This window comes from Pseudopipra pipra, chromosome 5, assembly GCF_036250125.1.
Source record: "Pseudopipra pipra isolate bDixPip1 chromosome 5, bDixPip1.hap1, whole genome shotgun sequence".
NCBI lineage: Eukaryota > Metazoa > Chordata > Aves > Passeriformes > Pipridae > Pseudopipra > Pseudopipra pipra.
Genome location: NC_087553.1, coordinates 75,057,793 through 75,080,397, shown reverse-complemented (window position 1 = coordinate 75,080,397; position 22,605 = coordinate 75,057,793). Strand labels below are relative to the sequence as shown.

Genomic DNA, 22,605 nt, shown 5'->3' with positions numbered 1-22,605 from the left:
TCCCAGCTCTTAAGCCTTCCCCCAAATTCTCAGCAGCTGTTTCTATCAGCAACAGCTGAGAAAAGGAGGGATAAAGGATGTTTTGGGCCCAGGTTTCTGGATTCACAGCCACTTCCAAGAACCAAGCTCAGTACTTGCTGCCTGCTGCAAATTCCACAAGGACTGTTTCCAATTGTCTTTCAGTCATCTCAGGATTTTCACAGAATCCCAGGAGGGTTTGGGTGGGAAGGGACCTTAAAGCCCTTTCAGTTCCAACCCTGACATCTCCCACTAGCCCAGGTTGCTCCAAGCCCCAGCCAACCTGGCCTTGGACACTTCCAGGGATCCAGGAGCTGCCACAGCTTCTCTGGGCAACCTGGGCCAGTCCCTCACAGCCAAGATTCTCTTCCTGAAGTCTTTTTTCCCCTGCTGGCCTGATGACTCTGTACCTTCTGTGGAGGGACACGTGCTGAGAATGAACTCTTCCCTCCACTGACAGCTCTGGATCAATAAACTTCTCAGGATAATTCAAGAAAACTCAACAAGTGTCGATTTTATCCCTGATCTGAAGCTCAGTTTCACGTGGCATTTATCACATGGTGACGTCCCCACCGGAGAGGGACAGAAGAGGTGACACAAGGGAAAAGGACGAAATCCCAAAATATCCCTTCATAAAGCAAATACAACCAGAAGAGCTGCTCCTGTTCCTCACAGGACCTTCAGCGTGGGGCAGCTCCGTGACCATTGTCACTGCAAGGCAGGGAATGTCCCCTCCTTGCACCAGTCCCAGTTAATGGCCTTGGCAGGGAAGGGGCTCTGGAATGGAGCAGCCTCCAGGATGCAGAGAGAGAGGAAGAGGTGAGGGTTTTACAGCAGAGCTTTGCAGAGCTGCTCCTGACTCCTGCCCAAGGGTCTGGTTAACTCCTGATCTGGGCAGCCTGAGCCACACTGGATGAAGAGCCTGGATGGCCCCGGGAGGAAAGCAGAGCTCTGCCACTCCCCAAACCCAAACCGGCGGCACCGGGAAAACCCACCAACCTCCCCCCCCCAACACAGCCCTGGGCTCCCCAGCGAGGCACAAAGGGAGAAAAGGGGCAGAGAGAAAGATCCAACTCACCAACATCGGACTCTTTGTGGGTTTTGATGATCTCGGCCAGCTCGAAGTTCCCCGCGATGATGGCCACCTGCGAAGACACGGAGGGAGGAGGGTTCAGCGGCTCCGAGCGGCCCCGACGCCAGGGGTGATGCCACGTGGGCTGCCAACAGCTGCTTCCCGTGGGGAAGGAGCCAACAATCCTTCTGCCTCAGCTCCCCCAGCCCCGAGGTGGAACCCCCTGGCCCCGTGGAGTGAGCGTATGTCGAGGGCTCGTGCAGCGGGAGGGCAACAAATGGCTCGGGGAGGGACAGGGACGGTGCCCTCTGCTCGGGGTCTGGGGGTGACACACCAGCCACGAATCAATCCTGAGGGTCCTGACAATGTGTTCCCTGGCCTAAAGCTCTCCAGTGATCCCAGTTAGAATCACACAGTTGTCAAGGTTGGGAAAGGCCTTTAAGATCATCGAGTCCAACCGTCAACACAGCGTCACCACCGTGTTCAGCACTGATCCATGTCCCCAAGTGCCACAGATACGGGGCTTCTGAGCACTTCCAAGGGTGGGGAGTCCACCACTGCCCTGGGCAGAGTGTTCCTGAGGAAAGGGGACTTACCAGCAGCCAAGCCCCCCCCCCACAGATCCACAGAACCAGCTCACGGTCTCTCTCAGACGAGGAGCCCCTTCCACTCGGGCATTGGCAGCAGCAGCTCCCCCCACTAAAACCACAGCGTTCCAGACTGACATCAAACATTGCTTTTCCCACCACTCCACAGGAAGGAAACCCCAAAGGGACAAGGTTCTTGGAGAACCCAAAAGAACGAGGAAAGAGGGGAAGCTGAACGTGGGTCTGCTGGCAAAAGAGACAGAGCTGGTCTGTCCTGCTCTGGGAAGGGATTCCACAGGTGCTCCTGTCCTGGGGAGCTGCAGGACACCAGTAGCCTTCCCAGAAAGGGTGGTGAGGCCTTGGCAGGGGCTGCCCAGGGAGGTTTGGAGTGCCCAGCCCTGGAGGTGTCCCAGGAAGGCCTGGCCGTGGCACTCAGTGCTCTGGGCTGGGGGACAAGGTGGGGATGGGGCACGGGGTGGATCCATGGGCTGGGAGGGCTTTTCCAACCTCGGGGATCCTGGGATTCTCTGAAGGCAGGTTAACATGCAATTAAGAGGAGAGACTAAAGCACCATCTCCTGAAGCAACACTTCAACCAACAGGCAGAGACATCACTGACCTCTTACACACCTGGGGAAAGAACCCCCAAACCAGCAGCACATCCCAGCTGGCAGAACAACCCAGTGCTTCAGAACAAGGTGCAAAAACATCCTTGTCACACGTGAAAGAACCCCAGTGAGGTGGGTCAGAGCACATGAAATCCACCCCTGACCCTCAGGAAAACAAACCAGGAGACGAGCCAGAGGAACTGGGGTTGGTCTCTTTTCCCAGGCAACCATCAGCAAGACAAGAGGGCTCGGTCTCAAGTTGTGCCAGGGGAGGTTTAGGTTGGATATCAGGAAGAATTTCTTTGCAGAGAGGGTGCTCAGCCATTGGAATGGGCTGCCCAGGGAAGGGGGGGATTCTCCGTCCCTGGAGATTTTTAAAAAGAGACTGGATGTGGCATCAGTGCCATGGGCTGGGAACCACAGTGGTAGTGGATCAAGGGTTGGACTTGATGATCTCTGAGGTCCCTTCCAACCCAGCTGATTCTGTGATTCTGTGATTCTGTGATTCCATGATTCTATGAACTGGACTGAGCTTGGCTGAACCGTGCCCTTGATGCCCCCACGAACCGCAGCCACCTCGGCCCTTCCCCAGCACACCCAGTCACCCCTGAGCCCCTCAGGATGGTGTCCTCTCTGAGCAGCACCCACAGGTTACTTGGGAATGAGAAGGAACCAGCTCAAGTTGATTCTGGGTGAGAACAAAGTGCTGGTGCTGTGTGAGGTCCCGCCTGGACGCAGCCGCCCACGCTGGGACCATCACACACCTTTGTGTGCAAGAGCAGCCCTGGAGCAGCACCCAAACCCCCCCCAGACACGAAATCCAGGGCAACCCCGGCAGCTCCAGCTGTTGAACACTTCCCTGCCCTCCTACAAGAAGAGCTTTCAGCAACAGGAGGCTCATTTTCATCTCAGCCCCAACGTGTGCCGGGGGGATATATTTACCCGGTGACTCAGAGCACACACACACACCTCTACTACAGCCTTCCCCAGCACAAACAGTCCCACTGCCCTCAGCTCAACAATGTTTATGTGACTTTTTTTGTATTCTGAGGCCCGGAATTCGTGCTCCACCTCCTCAGCCAGAGCTGGAAGTGATCAGTGAAGGCTGCAAGAAAGGAAACCTTCCTCCTGCCTTCGGGAAACTAGGCCAGAGCAAGAGAAAATTGAGTCAAACTCTCTGTTTTCCCCCAAGCTTGCTCCAAATTGTGATTTTTCTGTCTCTCCTTATATATGCACATATATATTTATAAGATCTGCTCTCCCAAAGGTCACAGGCAAAGACAGTTTTTGTATAGAAGGGCAAATGACCTGAATTTGGGGAAACGCGGAAGCAAAAATAACCAAACTGACAAAAGACTGGAAGGGAGCGTTTGAACTTCAAAGTTCCTCAGATGAACAATTAACACATAGTTCAAAACCATCCAAAGGTGATTTCCACCAAAAATCCAAAGTACAAATTACAAGTCTCATTAGATGTCTGTCTTGGGAATGACCCCTGAAGTGGATGGGGAGTCACAGAATCCCAGGATCCCCGAGGTTGGAAAAGCCCTCCGAGCCCCATCCAGCCTGGCCTTGGACACTTCCAGGGATGGAGAAGCCACAGCCACATCCTGGCTCTGGCACAGGGTTATTTTCTGAAGTGCTGTAACACCTTGAGTCATTCCACAGCATGAGATCAAAGTGACAACGCTGTTTAATCCAACAGCAACCTGCCTATTTTTATCTCCCTGGGTAAACTCAGTCATCTCTAAAGGAAAGAAAGAGGAGATGCCACCAAATATAAACCAGAGATCACAGGCTGGTTAAACAACTTGAAACCACTTAATTGGGCTTTCACCCTGGGCCTGCTTTTATGATAACATTTAATTTTTCTTGTTCTGAGCTGTCACTGTATATTCACATTAGAGGAGCTGTTCTCTCCTTTCACCAAGTTTTGATGTATGATGGAGAGCAAAGATGGATGGATTTTCCTATGGGAAGACATTTCCAGCTCCGAAAGGGATCTCAAAGCTTGGATGAGGAAGAAGACAAGCTTTAGGTTACATGAAGAACTGATGCAGTAAGAACAGGAGCACAGAGGTGGCACCTCTGGGTGCCAGACAGAGCCCTGCAGCCCCTCTGTGCCTGCTGTCAGCCCCTGGCCTCCACACAGAGGACTTGGGACACGATGGGACAGGACAGGATGTGACAGGACACGACAGGACACGACAGGAGCTCCAGCTCCCAGTGCTGCAGCTTCCCTGAGGAAGGAAGAACCACAGCACAAAGGGATATGAAACCCATCCTGATGATCCTGGTGCCACAGCCAGGATTTCAGTGGTCCTGTGGAGGGCTCAGGTAGGAATATTTCTAAGGGTAAGAGTCCTGATCAACCTGGAATGTGCTGTTTTACACAGGAAATGTGAAGAATAGCTGAAGACTGAAAAAAATGGAATCACTTTCCTGGTGCAACAACATGACAGTTCAGTCACCTGGAACTTGCCCTCAGAGGTACAAACACTGCACATCCAGGTGGATTCCCATCATTATCTGCCCCTTGATCCTTAAAAACACCCCTGGTAAAGCACCACTGCCCTGGGATGAGGAAGGGCCAGGTCCTCTGGCATGTCAAGCTCACAGACTGGCTGCCACCACTGCAGATGTCACCTTGGGATGGTCACACAGAGCACTGCCACCACTGCAGATGTCACCTTGGGATGGTCACAAAGAGCACTGTCACCCCTGGAGATGTCACTTTGGGATGGTCACAAAGAGCACTGCCACTGCTGGAGTTGTCACCTTGGGATGGTCACAAAGAGCACTGCCACTGCTGGAGTTGTCACCTTGGAATGGTCACAAACAAAGAGAACTGCCACCAGTGGATTTGTCACCTTGGAATGGTCACAAACAAAGAGAACTGCCACCACTGGATTTGTCACCTTGGGATAGTCACAAACAAAGAGCACTGCCACCACTGCAGATGTCACCTTGGAATATTCACAAAGAGCACTGTCACCCCTGGAGTTGTCACCTTGGAATATTCACAAAGAGCACTGCCACCACTGCAGATGTCACCTTGGAATGGTCACACAGAGCAGGAGAATGGGGAACTGGGAGACAGAAGAGCAGCAAAACCTATCAACTGTCCATGAGTCACCGACTCCAAGCCACAGGCAACTGATAAAGGGAAACATCCAGTTGCCAAAAAAATCTTCATGAAGTGAGACAAAGGAAGAGAGGGAGGCAAAGAGACCAAGTTCCGTGGCAGGAGTTTATGTTTTTGATGATGCTTCAAAAGGGAGTTACCTGGATGAGGGTCAGAAGAACACTGAGTAGATGCCAGAGTGGTTCTGAAAATGCTGGGATGTTCATGGATCTTCATCCCTGGAAAAGCACAGACCCCCTCCTCAGAGCCTCTGAATCAAACCAACTCCCCTGTTTTCGCTCCACATCAAAGCCCACCCACACCCTGCTCCCAGGGGGGCTTCTCAGCTGCACATGAAACACTTGGAGAAGTCCAGAACTTCACCCTCATCATCCCACGTGTGCCAAAGGCACCAGGAGCAGTGATGGCCACGGGGCACAAAGGCAGAGCAGGGCCCTGGGGGAGGCAGGTGAGATGCACCATCTCCAGGAGATGATGGGATAGGAAGGGAGGGATCATCAGAGGTGCTGCTGGGCAGGAACAGGTCACTCCTCCTTGGAGTGCAAAATGGCTTTTTAGGGAGGTGCAGGCAGCCAAATCAGCATCACAACACAGTGAAGCTTCTCAGCTCTGCTCAGGCAGAAGGATCTGTCACCACACCAGACTATTGTCAGCTGTTTGTATCACAGAATCATGGAATGGTTTGGGTGGGAAGGGACCTTAAAGCTCCTTCCACCTCCTGCCATGGGCTAGGACACCTTCCACTAGACTAAGTTGCTCCAATCCCATCCAACCCAGCCTTGACTTTCCCAATTATTGATGATTTCCCACCTCTCCATTATCCCAGACAACAGAATGATTCTCCTTAACCACCTCCTGTCGTTTACTCAGGTGGCACCGCTGAACACCCGCCCTTTGCTCAAAGTTCTCCACCTTCCCCCTGCCCAGCCCGACTTCAGGCACGTTCCGTATTTGTCCCAGACCTGCAGAAGTCTGGCAGTTCCCCCTGGGTCAGCCCTCCTGCTCACATATGGCAGCTCCATCTGGGCTGCCAGACAAGCAGGAGCTCCCAGACGTCGGCAGCAGTTGGTGCTGCCCCTGCACAGACACAGCCAGGCTGCTGCTCCCGGGGGTGGCACCGGGGTCAGACCCCACACAACTGGCACCACAGACCCCACACTGCCTGCAGGCACCACACACCCCTCCTGGGCACGAGCTGCAGAGCTGGGCAGGGACAAACCCGATGTCCCCGGCGCCTGCCAGGCACACAGTGTGCACAGGGCAGGTCCAACACCTCTGGGGACACCCAACTTCCAGCCCTGCTCTGCACCCTGCAGGCAGCACAGGGCCCCATCTCTGTCCCCTTTTCTGTGTGGTCACTCACTCAGCTCAGGGAAGCTGAGGTTGGTGGAAGAGCCCCCTCTGATCTCACGCCCCCGCTGCTCTTGGAGCGGGGCAGGGCAGGATCTGAGCATTTCTCCTGGAGGCTTTGCTCCTTCCTAGACAGTTTTAGCCATTGTGTTCTGTGAGCTTTTATTATAAAGGGAATTTCCAGTTTCTGAGGTGTCCATGCTTTAAAAACTGAGGCCTGTCATGGTTTGCCAGTGGTAGGTGAGGGCTGGTTTGTGGCGTGGTGGGTTCACTCTGCACGTCATGGGCTCTTGGACCCACGTCCCTGCCCATGGAGGTGGGAGGGAGAGGGGCATTGAAGGGTTCAGGGGCTCATAAACACGCTGAATTAGCACCAAGGAGAAGCACAGAGCATTCCAGACCAACAAGAAGCTTTAGGCAACAGCAGTACCTGGGAACATGTGTTGGTCATAGTGCCAGTGCCCCTGAGGATGGACTTGTCTAGTGGGAGGTGTCCCTGCCCATGGCAGGAGGTTGGAACTGGATGATCTATAAGGTCCCTTCCAACCCCAACCATCCTGGGATTCTCTGATTCTAGATCTGTGTCCAGAACTGTCCTGACCACCACAATTTGAGATGACAGACCTTCCAAGAGCTACTGGCTCAGCCTAAGCAGAGACTTCCAGGGAACATCTGCCCCTGGAGCGCGACAGCTGCGGGTCAGGGAGGATTTCGAGTCAGCAGCATCCTCTGGAGAAGGGAAGCTGAGATGGCATCTGACTCAGAATTAGCTCAGTCTCACACTGAAGGCTGGAGGAGGAGTGGGAGGGAGCCAGGAGGCCAGAAACCTGATCAATTTTTACAAGACAAACTCCAAATGAAAAGGGAGAGCAAACAAATCAAATCAAACGGTTCTGAGGAGGCCTCGAGAGAGCTGCTAAATAAAAACTGAAAGGGGAAGGTGATCAGGGAAAGGGAAAGCTGCTCCCTGGGGAGCAGACTGTGCCTCTGGTGCCCACGGAGGCGGCACGTGGGAGCAGGGACACGTGTCCCGCGTGGGTGACGAGGCCGGGGCGCTTCCCGTTCGGACACGCGCTTCATCCCTCAGCCTGCCTCCCAAAAAACCCACCTCCAGCCTGTCACACCGTGACAGAAAATCATTCCTGGCCAGAGAGTCTCCTGGGCTGCTCTCCCTCACTCCAGCAGAGAGGAGTGCAGAGTTCAGCTGCACCGTGATGGACACGAGGAGCTCAATGAGCCGGGGAGACACCTCAGTGCTGCCCCGGAGCAGCAAAGGCACAGAGCTGTCCTGGGGCAACCTGGGGGCAGCTGACACCTCTGCACACAGCCAGGCAGGAGAGGAAAGGAGGCAGGAGCTCCACAGGAGCAGGGAAGGTTTCCTTCCCAAACCACAGGGCGTGTGGAGCGGGAATGTCGCCGCTGTCACAGAATCATGGAATGGTTTGGGTGGGAAGGGACTTTAAAGTTCATCCAGTGCCACCCCCTGCCATGGGCAAGGACACCTTCCACGAGCCCAGGTTGCTCCAAGCCCCTTCCAACCTGGCCTTGGACACTTCCAGGGATGTGGAATCACTCTCTGGGCAATGAACAAAGCTCTAACAGAGGGACACTGCAGGTGACCTTGACCAAAATTCACTCCCTGTTTTCTCCATTTCCTGTTTTCCTTCCTTTCTTTGTCCTTTCCCTACCAAGAAGTCAGAACTTGTCTTCATATTTTCAGTTATGGTTATCCACCCTTTGCCCTTCTCTTTGCTTCCCAGTTTCCTTCTCTTTGCTTCCCACGTTGGCAGGTAGTGCCAGGACACAGGGAATGTCTTCCCAGTGCCAGAGGGCAGGGTTAGGTGGGATATTGGGAAGGAATTCCTGACTGGGAGGGTGGGGAGGCCCTGGTACAGCCTGCCCAGAGATAATTCTACTGTTAATTTCCCTAAATTTGGGGAAAGTCAAACTTATTAAAAGACAAAAGCAGAACACACTGATATTGATTGACAAGGTCATGAGTCTGGCTGACAGAAACAACCACATCTGAAACGAGAAAGATGAAATCCAGGCTGGTACAAACTGTTACACTCAGAATGGAGAAATCAAGTGCTCAAGCACGAGGTGGAGAACAACCATCGAGGCATCAGGAAGCAGAAATCAACCTGTGGAAGCAGCACTTGCCCCAAACTAAACCCCAGTCAAGCCAACAGTGACACTGCACAAATAAAAATGTAATTCCAGGAGGTGTTTCCAAGGCTGAGAGGATCCATCTGCCCTGAAATGTCCAGGCTGGGGACAAACCAAGAGGGTTTTTTTTTTACCTCCTTTCAGAAGGAGGGAGCTGGAAAAGGAACGTGGAAGACTCGGCTGCCAAGGGCAGGGCTGACAGCAGTGGGTTTGCTCCCCTCAGACCTCACAGGAGCATTGCAGGAGGCTGGTGATCAATTATCCCCCCGGTGCGACGCTGGAAGGACACAGAATCCGCTCACTTTGCCAAAAAAGCGATTAAAATCTGAGAACAAATTTCGATTTTCTCGGCACGGAGAAAAAAAAAATCCCCTGGGATGGAAGGCAGGGTTTGCCAAACACCTCCAGGGCTGGCTCAGAGGAGGTGGAAAAAGGGGTGTCTTGACCCTTATTCCGGATGTTTGTGCCCAGAAATGGATGATAGGACACATTTACCTTTCTCCACCAGAGGCCATCTGGGTTATGACCAGAAGAGACACACAAATATGTGTGTGTTTCATTTGTTTAAACCCCAGGGGGTTCATGGATTTTTATTTTCAGGAGGAAGAGGTTTTCCTTTTCCTGTAATTCCCAACAGGCCCAAACAGCCACGACAAGTGAAACACAAGAGGAGTGCCCCCCCCTCCACAAGCAAGGCTTGTTGGATATTGATAGAAATGATTTTGTATGGTTTATATATGATTTTATAGGATTTCTGTCCAACTTTACACTGATTGTATGTTGGTTTATATCTCTATAATCTGAGCACTGCAGAGGCAACACCTCGGCTGTGCCTGGAGAAGCAAAAGGTGCTGGGGACACTCACCCCAAAAGGGACCCAAACCCACCTGGGGAAAACATGGACACTCTGAAGGGAACAAAAAGGCACCAAAAATCACTAACAGTTTGTTTTCATGGCAGCAAATCTGCTTTTAAGATCTGGATCCTGAGCAAGCTTTTAATTAATCTGAACGAGGAGAGGTCAGAAGTGCCGGGTTGTTCATTTTACCTGATCATTGAGGACGACAAAGAGCCTCAGCCCGATCACAGATTTCTCAGAGGCCCCCAAGCTTTAATCAATTCTCATGTTGAAAGTTAACAAACACACTTTGAAACGCTGAGCCCAAAATGTTTTCCCGCTCAGGCAGCAAATCCGAGCAAGGTGTGCTGCGTTTTCAACCCACACCAGGTCGAATAACCCTCCAAGTGCCAGTGGGAACTCCACGTCTCCATAAATTATTTTAATTCCTGCTACAGCCAGAGCTGGGAAGCCCAAGCAGCAGGCTCTGCACGCCCTCCCAGAAACCCACAGCCCTTAAAACCCACCTGCCTGATGGGGGAGAACAGATGGAGGTGGACAAGGTTGTGGTTGTAGTGACGACATGAAAAATACGGAGCTGATTAATAAAAATAATGGTTTGGATGTTCTCACATCAGCTAAAAATTTTGGGGTTAGGCTGGACCAAGTTTTTTAAGGCACATCAAGCAGCAGATGTTGGTTCTGTGTTTCACCCATGTTGGGGAGCCAGTGGCAGGAAAAGAGCAAGAGTTGATGGCTAAAGTGAATGATAAAACATCCACAAGCTCTATCGCCTCTTCCCAAGAATTCCGAGCACCAAACACTCCTCATCTCCCTGAGCAGAATGAAACACTCTGATTTCTGTGACATCACAAGAGATGACGTCACTAACGAGCCAAAAACCCAACCCCTGCCAGGCAAAAAATTCCCCCTCAATTAGAAAAATCACCGTTCACCAAAGACGCTCTCGAACGAAATCGCTCCATTTGAGAATATCCCGTTGCCTGGGCAACACAACTGCAAACTGCAGAGTTCAGACCACGATGTCTATTTTAAAGCAACAAGATACAAATCTTTGAAGAAAACACATCTAAAGGCCTGTTTGTGCCGGAGCCAAACGCTGCCGTAAATGGCGCGGTGGGACGACACCCGAGCGCGGAGCTCTCGGGGTTGAAGGGTTTAAAGGCCCAATTATCCCCGTGACAGATGCAAAGGAGGCTGAGGAAGGTGAAGAAAAACGGGATGCAATGAGCCAGGTGTGGAAAGAAGAGGAGAACATCTCCCCACGCTCCAGGCAGGGGTCACTGGAGATCACTGGAGCACTGGTGGGGCGGGAGAGCTTTGGCCCCACGGGCACCTGAGGGTTTGCTCCCTTTTCCCTTGAGCTTTTTACTCCCTGCACAGCAAATCCTGCCACGTCAGCACATCAGCTCGGCCTCATTAAGTAGGACCCAGGATTTGGGGCAACATCTGCCTTTGAGTTGGGTTCCACAACTGGTTCCTGAGTCACCTTTGCTGTTGGACAAAGCACCAGGGACATGCAGACCACGAGGTGTCACACAGCCAGAACCTGCCAGGAGCAAGCCAGGGCCTTAGTGGTGAACCCTGATCACCCCTGAGGGGTGGAAATGGGGGAGGTTGAACCACGTTTAAGCACAGGGTGCAATGAGAGGAACATTGGAGACCAGGCAGCTTCATTTGGCTGCCCACAAAAACGCTGGGCTGGGCAGAGGGGCCTGACAACAGCAGCTTGTAAGGAGCAAACTGAATTGAAGGGATCCAGGCTGCTTCCAGGAGAGGGAGGCAGGCCAGGCTTCGTGAAGAGCAAAGAAACGGGAGGTATCACCCCGCTGTCTCCTGCAGGGATTTTGACAGCCTTATGTGACATCCCCAGAAACAACAGAAATTAAATCGAGGCGAAACGCCTGCCAAGAGATGAAAAACTGATCAGAAACCTAATTCATGACTAACTGTCAGCCCAAAAATGTCTGCCAAATGGATTTCACAGGCCCCTACCCCGGGTTCGGGATTCAATTTTGTCATTAACAGCCGGGATGATGGAGTGCAGAATATGCTTATTAAATTCCTCGACGAGCCCGAGCTGGGAGGTGATGCAAAGTCATTAAAGGATTAGAATTGAAAGGATGGTTGGAAACTCAAGAACAGGGCGGTGGGAAGGGATTTAATCAATAGAGACAAAGGTAATGACAGCTCGTGCCCAGGGATGGAGGGATACGGAGCCAAGGCTCTTCTCCGAGGGGTTGGGAGAACAAGGGCCAAGGGGCACGGGGTGTGAGGGGGGAAACTGTGTCTGGGCAAAATGGGAAGGTTTTCCATCAGGGGAGGGGATGAGGATGGGAATGAAGCCAAGGAGGAAGCGCTCCAGGCGTGGGGGCTTTCCAGACTCAGCTGGGAACAGCCCCGAGCAGCCTCTGCAGACGTGGGGGTGGCCTTGGAGCAGGGCAGGGATGTCCCCGAGGATCCCAGTCTGGGTGGCTCCACAGCTCCCACAGAAGGCTGGGAAGCAGCAGGAAGCCACAGAATCCCAGAGGTTGGAAAAGCCCTCCCAGCCCATGGATCCACCCTGGGCCCCATCCCCACCTTGGCCCCCAGCCCAGAGCACTGAGTGCCATGGCCAGGCCTTCCTGGGACACCTCCAGGGATGGGCACTCCAAACCTCCCTGGGCAGCCCCTGCCAAGGCCTCCCCACCCTTTCCAGCAACAAATTCCTCCTCAGCCCCAACCTGACCCTCCCCTGGCCCAGCCTGAGGCCGTTTCCCCTTGGCCTGGCCCTTGTTCCCTGGCAGCAGAGCCCGACCCCCCCCGGCTCCCCCCTCCTGGCAGGGACTTGCAGAGCCAGAAGGTCCCCCCTGAGCCTCCTTTGCTCCAGGATGAGCCCCCCCAGCTCCCTCAGCCCCTCCTGCTGCTCCAGACCCTTCCCAGCTCCCTTCCCTTCCCTGCACACGCTCCAGCCCCTCCAGGTCTCTCCTGTCTGAGGGCCCAGAACTGCCCCGGGGATTCCAGGGTCACTTTTACCAGCACAGGTGACCAAGGGCACCACAACCAGAGCAGCTCTACAGCAGCAAAGCCTGAACTAAGAAATCTTGTTTACTTATATCACCATTACCTACCCCAAAATATCCACAAAAAACCCCATCCACCACAAAAACCTGTCTGGATGGATTTAGCCTGGGGGGGGGAAGGCCCACAAAAATGCAGCAATTAAAAGTACACACAATTTTCTGACAGAAAAGCAGCAGCTCTGACTGTTAAATTTCAGTGAAACTAAAAGGAATTTGAAGGCACTATTTTTAAATCCTGCATCTGATAATCCTGCGTGTGTAGGAACGGAAAAGTTCACGCAGGAGTGTCACGAGGACAAAGGAACTTGTACAGAATTGACATTTACTGCTCATTAAGAGCCTTGTCTGCTCTCCTCAAAGCTCCCCCAGGCGTGTTTGGGATGAGCCAACAGCAGTGATCCCACGGCTCCTCTGGCACACGGATCAGGCAGGGGAGAAATCACGACCTCAGGTCTCAGCTCAATACCTGAGTCACGTGCTCACATAAACAAACAAACCTTAGATCAATAGGAGAAAGAATTATAAAGGTTTGGTTTTGGTTTTTTTTAACAAATGTATCCCACTGAATTATCTGTTGGTATTTAAGGCTTCCAGCACTGGGCTTACATTTTGATAGGTCCTCATAACCATCTCTGTTGGCTGGAAAATCAATAAACGCCCTCAAAAATAAGAAGCTCACATGTTCATATTTACATCTATATCTGTATTTATATTCATATGTCTGTATATATTTCTATATTTCTATATTTTAATATATTTTTATGCATTTCTATTTCCCTGTGCCCACCTTGGGTCAGTAAATGTCCCCTGAGGGACTCGAGGCACCACAAACGCTGCTGAGGAGACACAGAAAAAGCCACCTTTGATTTTGGACAAGCGACAGGACTTGTGGGAACCCCCAGGGGAGAAGGTTCCACACCATAACTGGATGGTCTTTAAGGTCCCTTCCTGACCCATACCATTCCACGATTCTAAAATCTGCCCTATGGCCACTGTGGGTGGCCCACAGACCCCCCAGGAACGCACAGAGGCAGCGGAAGGAACCTCCAAAAACTTTTCCAGACAAGCAAGATCTGCCTTCCCAGAGGAGTGGTGGAGTCCCCATCCCTGGGAGTGTCCCACAAACTGTGAACGTGGCACTGGAGGATGTGGTTTAGTGCTGAGCTGATGGTTGGACTCGACTACATTAAAGGCCTTTTCCAACCTTAGGGGTTTTATCTTGACAGTGAAAACACAAAGTTCAGGTTCCACGTCAGAAACGGGAGGTTTGGGAAAGAAAACTGGGAATTCAGCACTGTGACCAAGATAAAACCTGGATGATGCTCAGCAGGAAACTGCTGGTACCTCAAACAGGTTGGAAAACACAGTGCAAGGCAGGTGGTGACCTGACCATGAGGAACTGGCCTTGTCCCACTTTTTACACAGAGCTAGAGACAACTTTTATTAAATAAAAGGGGGGGAAAAATGACCCAGAGGTTCCAAGTGTGGGGTTGCCAGCATGTGACCCCATCAGAGATGGGATTAACCCCATCCCACGTGTCCCTGAGGAAGAAAACACTTTTATGTCCTTAAGACATGAGAAAACCAAGGAGGAAAAGGGAAGCAGGACTTGAGAGGAGCCAAGTGATGAGAAACCAAAGCTGAGGGAGGGTCTTACCCCCAGCTTGTACCAACCACCTGGAGCAGCTGGGATTGATGGGGAGAGAAAAGAGGACAGGGAGCAGGAATGAACCACTTGGAAGAGCCCCTGAACAGCAGCAGTTTGGGATCCTCCTGCTGTTTACAGGGAATTCCTGATGTGGGGAACAGAATTCCTGTGCTGGCAGCAGATCTGCAGCCCCTCACCACCACCAGGCAGGCCCTGCTGAGAGGCAGGGGTGGCACAGATGGCCCAGGCTCTTTGATGCAAGGCAGGAGAACCAGCAGCTCCCTCAGAGGGCATGGGGAGGGCAGACAGACAGCTCTGAGGTCCCTTCCAACCCAAAGAATTCCATGATAATGATCCAGCTACAACCCAGGCAGTTGGCAGAAGGGAAAAGAAACCCAAACCAACTTCTTTTGACCCACCTGGACGGGGCCCTGTGCAGGTGAACCTGCTTTAGGTTGGACTGGAAGATCTAGAAGATCTCCAGAGGTCCTTTCCAACCCCAACCAGTCTGTGACTCTTCCCATCCAGTGCATTTTGAGGATGGAATATCCCACCTGAAAAATGGTGTCTCCATCCTTCTGTGAGAAGGACGTATTTGGAAGGGGCTGGGGAGCTTTGGGAGTGGCTGCACCAGCACTGATGGATGAAAAACCAGCTCAGAGCAATGGAAGAGTGATGTAGGTACCAACCTGGCTCAGGAAAAGAGAGGTGCAGACTGACAGAAGTTGGGAAGATACTCCAGGAAAACTCTGGCCCTGCTCCTGCCTCCCCTGAAACCTGGAGCAGCCCAAAGAGGGGAGGCCACCAGCAGCAGGAGGTTCTCCAGACAGCAGGAGGTGACACAGGAGGTGGCACATCACCCCTGCAACCAGCTGGTTTGCCCTGGGGACACAACCCAGGAGATTACAGGCCCTAAACCCTCTAAATTACTCACTGCTATCTTAAGTCATCTCAGGCCACTGACACCAAGGTATCTCATTAACAACAGCAATTAAATTAGCAGAGGTGTGTGCAGGGCAGTGGCCAAGTGACCAGGCAGCAGCAGAGGCATTTCCATGGTTTCTGTGGGGATTGGCTCTCTCTGCCCTGCCCCAACCCCACCCCATTGCCACGGCCACGAGAAGACAGGACGTGAGAAAACACCGGGCTTGGCACTGGACTCGATGTTTCCCTTTGCCATCTGTGTTACACAGCAGATTTCCTAGAAAGCCACTCCAGAGTGGCACTAGAGCTCCTCTGCCCTCACGTTTGACTTCAGAAATTCAGGGGTGTTCATTTCTGTGGCAACACCGTCCTTTATTTCTGAAGAATCTGCTCCTCCTCCAGGGACTCTGTTCCTGCTCTAAGGACTCTACTTCTGCTTCAAGGATTCTGCTCCTGCTCCAAAGACTCTGCTCCTGCTCCAGGGACTCTGCTCCTGCTCTAAGGACTCTACTTCTGCTTCAAGGATTCTGGTCCTCCTCCAAGGATTCTGCTCCTGCTCTAAGGACTCTGCTCCTGCTCTAAGGACTCTGCTCCTGCTCCAAGGATTCTTCTCCTGCTCTAAGGATTCTTCTGCTCTAAGGATTCTGCTCCTGCTCCAAGGATTCTGCTCCTGCTCTAAGGACTCTGCTCCTGCTCCAAGGATTCTCCTCCTGCTCCAAGGACAGAGTCCAGGAGGAGCAGAGCTCCTCCTCCAGGGACTCTGCTCCTGCTCTAAGGATTCTGCTCCTGCTCCAAGGATTCTTCTCCTGCTCTAAGGATTCTTCTCCTGCTCCAGGATTCTTCTCCTGCTCCAGGATTCTTCTCCTGCTCCAAGGATTCTGCTCCTGCTCCAAGGATTCTTCTCCTGCTCTAAGGATTCTGCTCCTGCTCCAAGGATTCTCCTCCTTCTCTAACATTTACATTCCTACAGCCAGCAACAACTTCTCCTTTCCACCTCCACGACACGTGGCCAGACGATCCGAGCTCAGTGTCCCCCCATCCCACACGGCACCACCTTCCCAGCCCTTCCCGCAGGTACCACGTGCTCTCCTCCTCCCTCCTGCTCCAGCCATTCAGCCAGGGCCAGGACAGACATCCCGAGCCAGAGGGTTTGTCCCAGCAGGCAAAGCCCCAGCCAGGTTTGAGAGCTGCCCTGATTGGGGCAGGTCCATGGAAGCCGTGGCCCAGCACCCCCCGCTCACCTGGAACGCCGTCTGGCTGTTGTAGTTCCGAATCTCCTTGCTGGCACCACGGAAGAGGAGCACCCGGGCACAGCTCTCCTGGCAAGGGGAAAGGGAAGAGACCATTAGCACTTGAGAGTGGTGGCAAGACCCCAGCCAACCCCGGGGGTCACAGAGCTCGGGAAGCTCCCCTGGCAAGAGCGAGGAGGGACGATCACCCGCTGTGAACTGGGCATCCCCAGCCCCCAGTCATGGAATCAGGGAATTACAGGAAGGTTGGAAAGGCCTTATAGATCATCCAGATCCTTATAGATCATCCAGAGGATGCTGCTGACTCGAAATCCTCCCTGACCCGCAGCTGTCGTGCTCCAGGGGCAGATGTTCCCTGGAAGTCTCTGCTCGGGCTGAGCCAGTAGCTCTTGGAAGGTCTGTCAGACCTGTCTCAAATTGTGGTGGTCAGGACAGTTCTGGACACAGAGCTAGAACCAGAGAATCCCAGGATGGTTGGGGTTGGAAGGGACCTTAAAGATCATCCAGTTCCAACCTCCTGCCATGGGCAGGGACACCTTCCACTAGACAAGTCCATCCTCAGGGGCACTGGCACTATGACCAACACATGTTCCCAGGTACTGCTGTTGCCTAAAGCTTCTTGTTGGTCTGGAATGCTCTGTGCTTCTCCTTGGTGCTAATTCAGCGTGTTTATGAGCCCCTGAACCCTTCAGTGCCCCTCTCCCTCCCACCTCCATGGGCAGGGACGTGGGTCCAAGAGCCCATGACGTGCAGAGTGAACCCACCACGCCACAAACCATCCCCCACCTACCACTGGCAAACCATGACAGGCCTCAGTTTTTAAAGCATGGACACCTCAGAAACTGGAAATTCCCTTTATAATAAAAGCTCACAGAACACAATGGCTAAAACTGTCTAGGAAGGAGCAAACCCTCCAGGAGAAATGCTCAGATCCTGCCCTGCCCTGCTCCGAGAGCAGCGGGGGCGTGAGATCAGAGGGGGCTCTTCCACCAACCTCAGCTTCCCTGAGTTGAGTGAGTGACCACACAGAAAACGAGACAGAAATGGAGCCCTGTGCTGCCTGCACGGTCTTCTCCAGAATTCTGAGATTAGCAGGAAGAATTGAGGGCTATTTGTGAGCAGGACAGGACCCCAGGTCATGTGCCTGCCCTGGAGAGGGCTGGAAGCCACAGGATGTGCCCACCTCAAACTGAATGTGAGCTCCATGGCCAAATTAGAAGCCCCCACCCAGCAAACTTCTCCCTCCCAGCCAGTTCCAGGGACCTGCTGCGAAGCAGGAAAAAGAACTGGAGGAAAAATCACAGAGCAGGTTTGGAAGCAAAGCAGCAAAACCTCTTGGGAATGGAACAGATTAAACCACGGCCACTTGACTCTTGAGAAATCCCAAATCAGGCTGGTGCTACAAACAGAAACAGCCTCTTGGACTGCACTCAGAGGAGCCCTGTGGATCTGGGAGCAGCAGGAGCGCTGAGAGGGACCCCAGCTGTGGTGGGGTGTCGCTGCCTCAGCCAGGGTGGTGCCCCCCTGCCCTCCCTGGTGCCCCCGTACCTGGTTGTAGAGGGCACAGATGTGCAGGGCGGTGTTTCCTGAGGCGTTCTGGGCAGTCATGTCGGCCCCGTAGAACAGGAGGTGCTCCAGGTGCTGGACGTGGCCGTAGCGACAGGCCTGCCCCACAGCCAGGGAAAAAGGGAACAGAGGAGGATCAGGGAGCGGCAGGAAGGCGAGAAATGAACCCCAGAACATCCTCTGCTGGATCCAGCCACGCTCCAGAAGTGCAGCCAGGCTGGAGCTGTAGCCCAGACTGTAAACACGGACACACTGCTGCTCCTCACAGCCCCACACACCTGGGCACTCAGGGGATAAATCACCTCCGGATCAATGGGAAAACCTGGATCAGCATCGTGCTGGTCCCAGAGCCTCCTCCAGACTGGTGGCTGTCTCAGTGTGACTGCAGGTGAGAGGAAGCCCTGAGCACACCCAGGCCAAGCAGAGGACAAGGCCCCACATCTCTGGTTAACTGGTGCATTTTCCTCTCCCTCTGGTCCATCCCAGGCCCAGCAGCTCCCAGAGATCAGCCAAGGAGGACGGAGGTAGCAGGGACATCACAAACACCTCCTGTTTTTCATTCTCACCTGTAGCTGTGCCAGGACTCATCCCTCTTGGAGGGGGGGGTTTTGGGAGGCCACAGGCCCAAAGACAACCTGCCCTCCAACACGGGCTCATCCCCCTCCACCCAAAGGGAGAAGCACAAAGCTGGCTCAGGTCTCCTAACCCCCAATCCGTGCCTTCCCTCTGCCAAAGCCACTTGTTGATGTGCAGAACAGGAACAGGCAGAGCTGGGTTTGGAACCAGGATGCCTCAGGTGCTGGACCAGGATCTGAAAGCACTATCCTTTGAGACAGGCATCATCTGGGGAGGATCCCAGATGCTACTGGGGAGGATCCCAGACGCTACTGGGGAGGATCCCAGACACTCCTGGGGAGGATCCAAGACACTCCTGGGAAGGATCCCAGACACTACTGGGGAGGATCCCAGACACTACTGAGGAGGATCCCAGACACTACTGTGGAGGATCCCAGACGCTACTGGGGAGGATCCCAGACACTACTGAGGAGGATCCCAGACACTCCTGGGGAGGATCCCAGACGCTCCTGACCGAGGCCAGAAGAAAACAGCCAGAACACCGACCTGGGATGGAGCCAGAGCTGGCACAGCGCGTCCAGCCCCCAATGCCCCCACCAAGCAGTGCCTCCCCAGCCCGTGGCACCCCAGGGGACGGGAGGACCCCGTCCATCAGCCCCAGGACAGCGGTGCCCCGGGCGGATCCCACCCCATCTCCCAGTGGATCCCAGCCCACCTGGTGGATCTCCTGCCAGCCGTTCTCGTCCACGCAGCCGAGCCGGGCGTAGTCGTGCAGCAGGAGCTCGCAGCAGTACGGGTCCCCCCCCACCATGGCACTGTGGTACAGGGGCGTCAGCCCCCGGCTGTCCTTGTAGTCCGGGGACGCTCCCAGGTCCAGCAGTGTCTGGAAGAGAAGAGCCCACCTCGCCCTGCAGCTCCAGGAGGAAAACCCACCCGCCGGGGAGGGAAGACCAGCCAGGGATGCTCCAGCCACCCCCCTGTGGCACCCCATGGGCAGCACTGGAGATGCTGTGCCAGGAGGGGCAGCAGGGGTGGCTCTGCGGGGTGCAGGGAGGGGAGGGTGTGGCAGTAGATCTGCAGTATATGAGAAACTGTGGTTTAAACATGTTTCAAAATGGCTTTTTGTGTTTCTGCGAAGTCACTGCTCCTTCTTCCCGACACCCTCTGTGAAGGACTCTTATCTCCCATGCAGGAGTGTCCTGGGAAGATGTCCTGAGGTCTTCTCGTTGGACCTTTTTAACCCCTTCCTATGGGTTGTTAACCCCTTCCTGCAATTGGTAATTGGTTACTCTGTGAATCCTCCTAACCCTATAAATGTAACCCCCCCAACAATAAACTCTCTCTTGCCTCCTCTCCACGTCCTGTGTGCCGCCTCTGTGCCTGCCATGGGACCGCGTGGGTGGAGAGAGGGGAGAGCACCTCTCCCCTCCAGGCTGGGGACCTGAAGAAACCCCTGGTGCTGGAGTTCCCCCTCCCTATCCACCCTTGACCGTCGGTTCCTCGGATGGAAACGGAACTAGAACCGGTGCGCCCCACACCATGTGGGGAAAGAGATCCCGAGGAGGGCAGAGCCCGGGGAGAGCCCCCCCGTCCCGCTCACCAGCAGCGCGGCGTGGTTGCGGCAGCGCACGGCCTTGTGCAGGGCCGTCATCCCCTCCCGCGTCCGGAAATCCAGGTGGGCTCCCCCGTTCCGCAGGGCCTTGATCATCTCGGAGCTGAGCTCCAGCTGCGCCGCCGCCGTCAGGGGACACTCTGCGAGCACGGAGAGACACAGGGGTGAGGGCCACGGGGAGCCCACCCCTCATGGGCACCGGTGGGGTCCAGCGGGATGTGCCCACCGAGCCCTGTCGGAGTGAGTGTGACCTCAAACTCAACAGGAGCCAGAGCAGCAGCTCCCACCCAACGAGGTGCTCCTGCCCACCCAGTCACGGGGAGCTGCTCTGTGTGGGGAACAGGGGGGAAAATTATCACAGAATCCCAGGATATGCTGACGTGGAAGGGAACCACAAGGATAATGAGGTCCAACTCCTACCTTGCACAGGACACCCCAAGAGTCACACTCTGTGCTCCAGAGGATCATCCAAAAGCTCCTGGAGCTCTGGCAGCCTTGGGGCTGTGCCCACTGCCCTGGGGAGCCTGGGCAGTGCCAACCAGCCTCTGGGGGAAGAACCTTGTCCTGAGATCCAACCTGACCCTGCCCTGACACAGCTCCAGCCCTTCCCTGGGTCCTGTCCCTGGTCCCCCCAGAGCAGAGCTCAGTCCCTGCCCCTCCTCTGCCCCTGCCCAGGCAGTTGGAACTGCAGTGAGGTCTCCCCTCAGTCCCCTCTTCTCCAGTTGAATACCCCAAGTGCCCTCAGTGTCCTCACACAGCTTCCAATCAAAGCCCTTCCCCATCTTTGTTGCGGAACAGGTTTGGAAGTAAAGCAGCAAAAATTTCTTGAGAAGGGAACAGATGAACCCAAGGACCCTTCTGTGGCCCTCGAGATACCCAAAATCAGGCTGGGGCTACCAACAGAAAGAGCCTCGTCCCAGATGGGATTCCCACAGAGGAGAGGGGCAGGGAAGCACTGAAAATTTAAGGAATGGTAGAAATGCCACTGCTGGCCATGGGACCACACATGTCTGGATACAATGGGGAGAAGAAAGGGGTGGGAGTGTCCCTGACCAGCTCCCTCCTGAACAAACCATGGATAAAGGGCTGCTGTCCTGCTGCACATCCGGGACCATCCCAGCGTTCCCAGGACTGCCCTGAGCCCCTTCACGTGTCCTGCATGGTCCTCATGGCCCCACATCACCAGGAGCAACCTCCAACCACCCAACCCTCACCCCAGAGAGGGAGAACACCTCCACATACAGCAAAAATAACCATTCCAATTACAAAAATGGCTTGAGATAGAAATTAAAAAAACCCTACAAATATTCATTTTAGAGCATTGCTGTTAACTAAATTTTGAAATGAGATGAGAAGGTTGGAAAAGATTCTGTGGCTTTGCTAAAATTCTCTGGGCTTTGTCTGTAAGACACCAATATAAAAAAAGAGGATTAGTGAAGATCGTGGTCAAGAGGGTTTGCCAGTGAGAGGAATGACCAATAGATGTGAACATTATAGCTGGGTCTTCTACTTTATTTATTATAAATTATATTTATTTACTATGAAATAATAAATATTTCTTTAAAAATATTTGTTATATTATAAAATAACACTTATTTTAAAATAACACCTATTTTATCTTGATGGAAAGATAAAAGTGACAGAAAAGGCTTCAAACCATCCTGCAGTCTCTGTTATTAACACACCAAACTCAACTGACAAATCTGTCCCGTTGTCTTGGGCCACAAGAGACTGAGAAAGGTCCAAACTGGGTGTTTCTGAGGAACTGCAGCCAGGAACTTGTTCCCTAAATCTACTGTAACCACTAATCCAGGACTCCAGTGATTCCAGCCTGCTAATTCTTGGAGAAGTGCGAAGCCAAACAAATGCTTCAAGTAATTAAGGAGTGAGAGCAGGGGATCCCCAGCAGAAAACAGGGACCAGCCAGGGAAGACACTGCTCAGGGGAAGGGACCCATTCATGGGTGTGGGAGGGAGGTGTGGGTTGAGATATTCCAGGAATATTGTGGGCACAGGCCCCGTGCTGGGACCTGGGGAGGCCCCCCTGGAATCCTGGGGGCAGTTCTGGGCCCTCAGCCAGGAGAGACCTGGAGGGGCTGGAGCGTGTGCAGGGAAGGGAAGGGAGCTGGGAAGGGTCTGGAGCAGCAGGAGGGGCTGAGGG

General features: G+C 53.7%; 1 protein-coding gene across 8 annotated transcripts in view; it reads right to left on the bottom strand.

Annotated features, from left to right (window-relative positions):
- Positions 1 to 22,605, bottom strand: part of SHANK3 (SH3 and multiple ankyrin repeat domains 3) — a 265,221-nt gene that overhangs the window by 169,525 nt on the left and 73,091 nt on the right. For all 8 annotated transcript variants that reach the window (XR_010430985.1, XR_010430983.1, XR_010430984.1 and 5 more), the window contains exons 7-11: positions 20,434 to 20,585; positions 19,549 to 19,716; positions 18,240 to 18,356; positions 16,683 to 16,760; positions 1,097 to 1,163 (exon numbers count right to left, since the gene is read on the bottom strand). Coding sequence is in view for 5 of the 8 variants with exons in the window: in XM_064656805.1 (XP_064512875.1) it covers positions 1,097 to 1,163; positions 16,683 to 16,760; positions 18,240 to 18,356; positions 19,549 to 19,716; positions 20,434 to 20,585 (582 nt within the window). In the remaining 3 variants the exon portion in view is untranslated. The remainder of the gene's footprint in view (positions 1 to 1,096; positions 1,164 to 16,682; positions 16,761 to 18,239; positions 18,357 to 19,548; positions 19,717 to 20,433; positions 20,586 to 22,605) is intronic.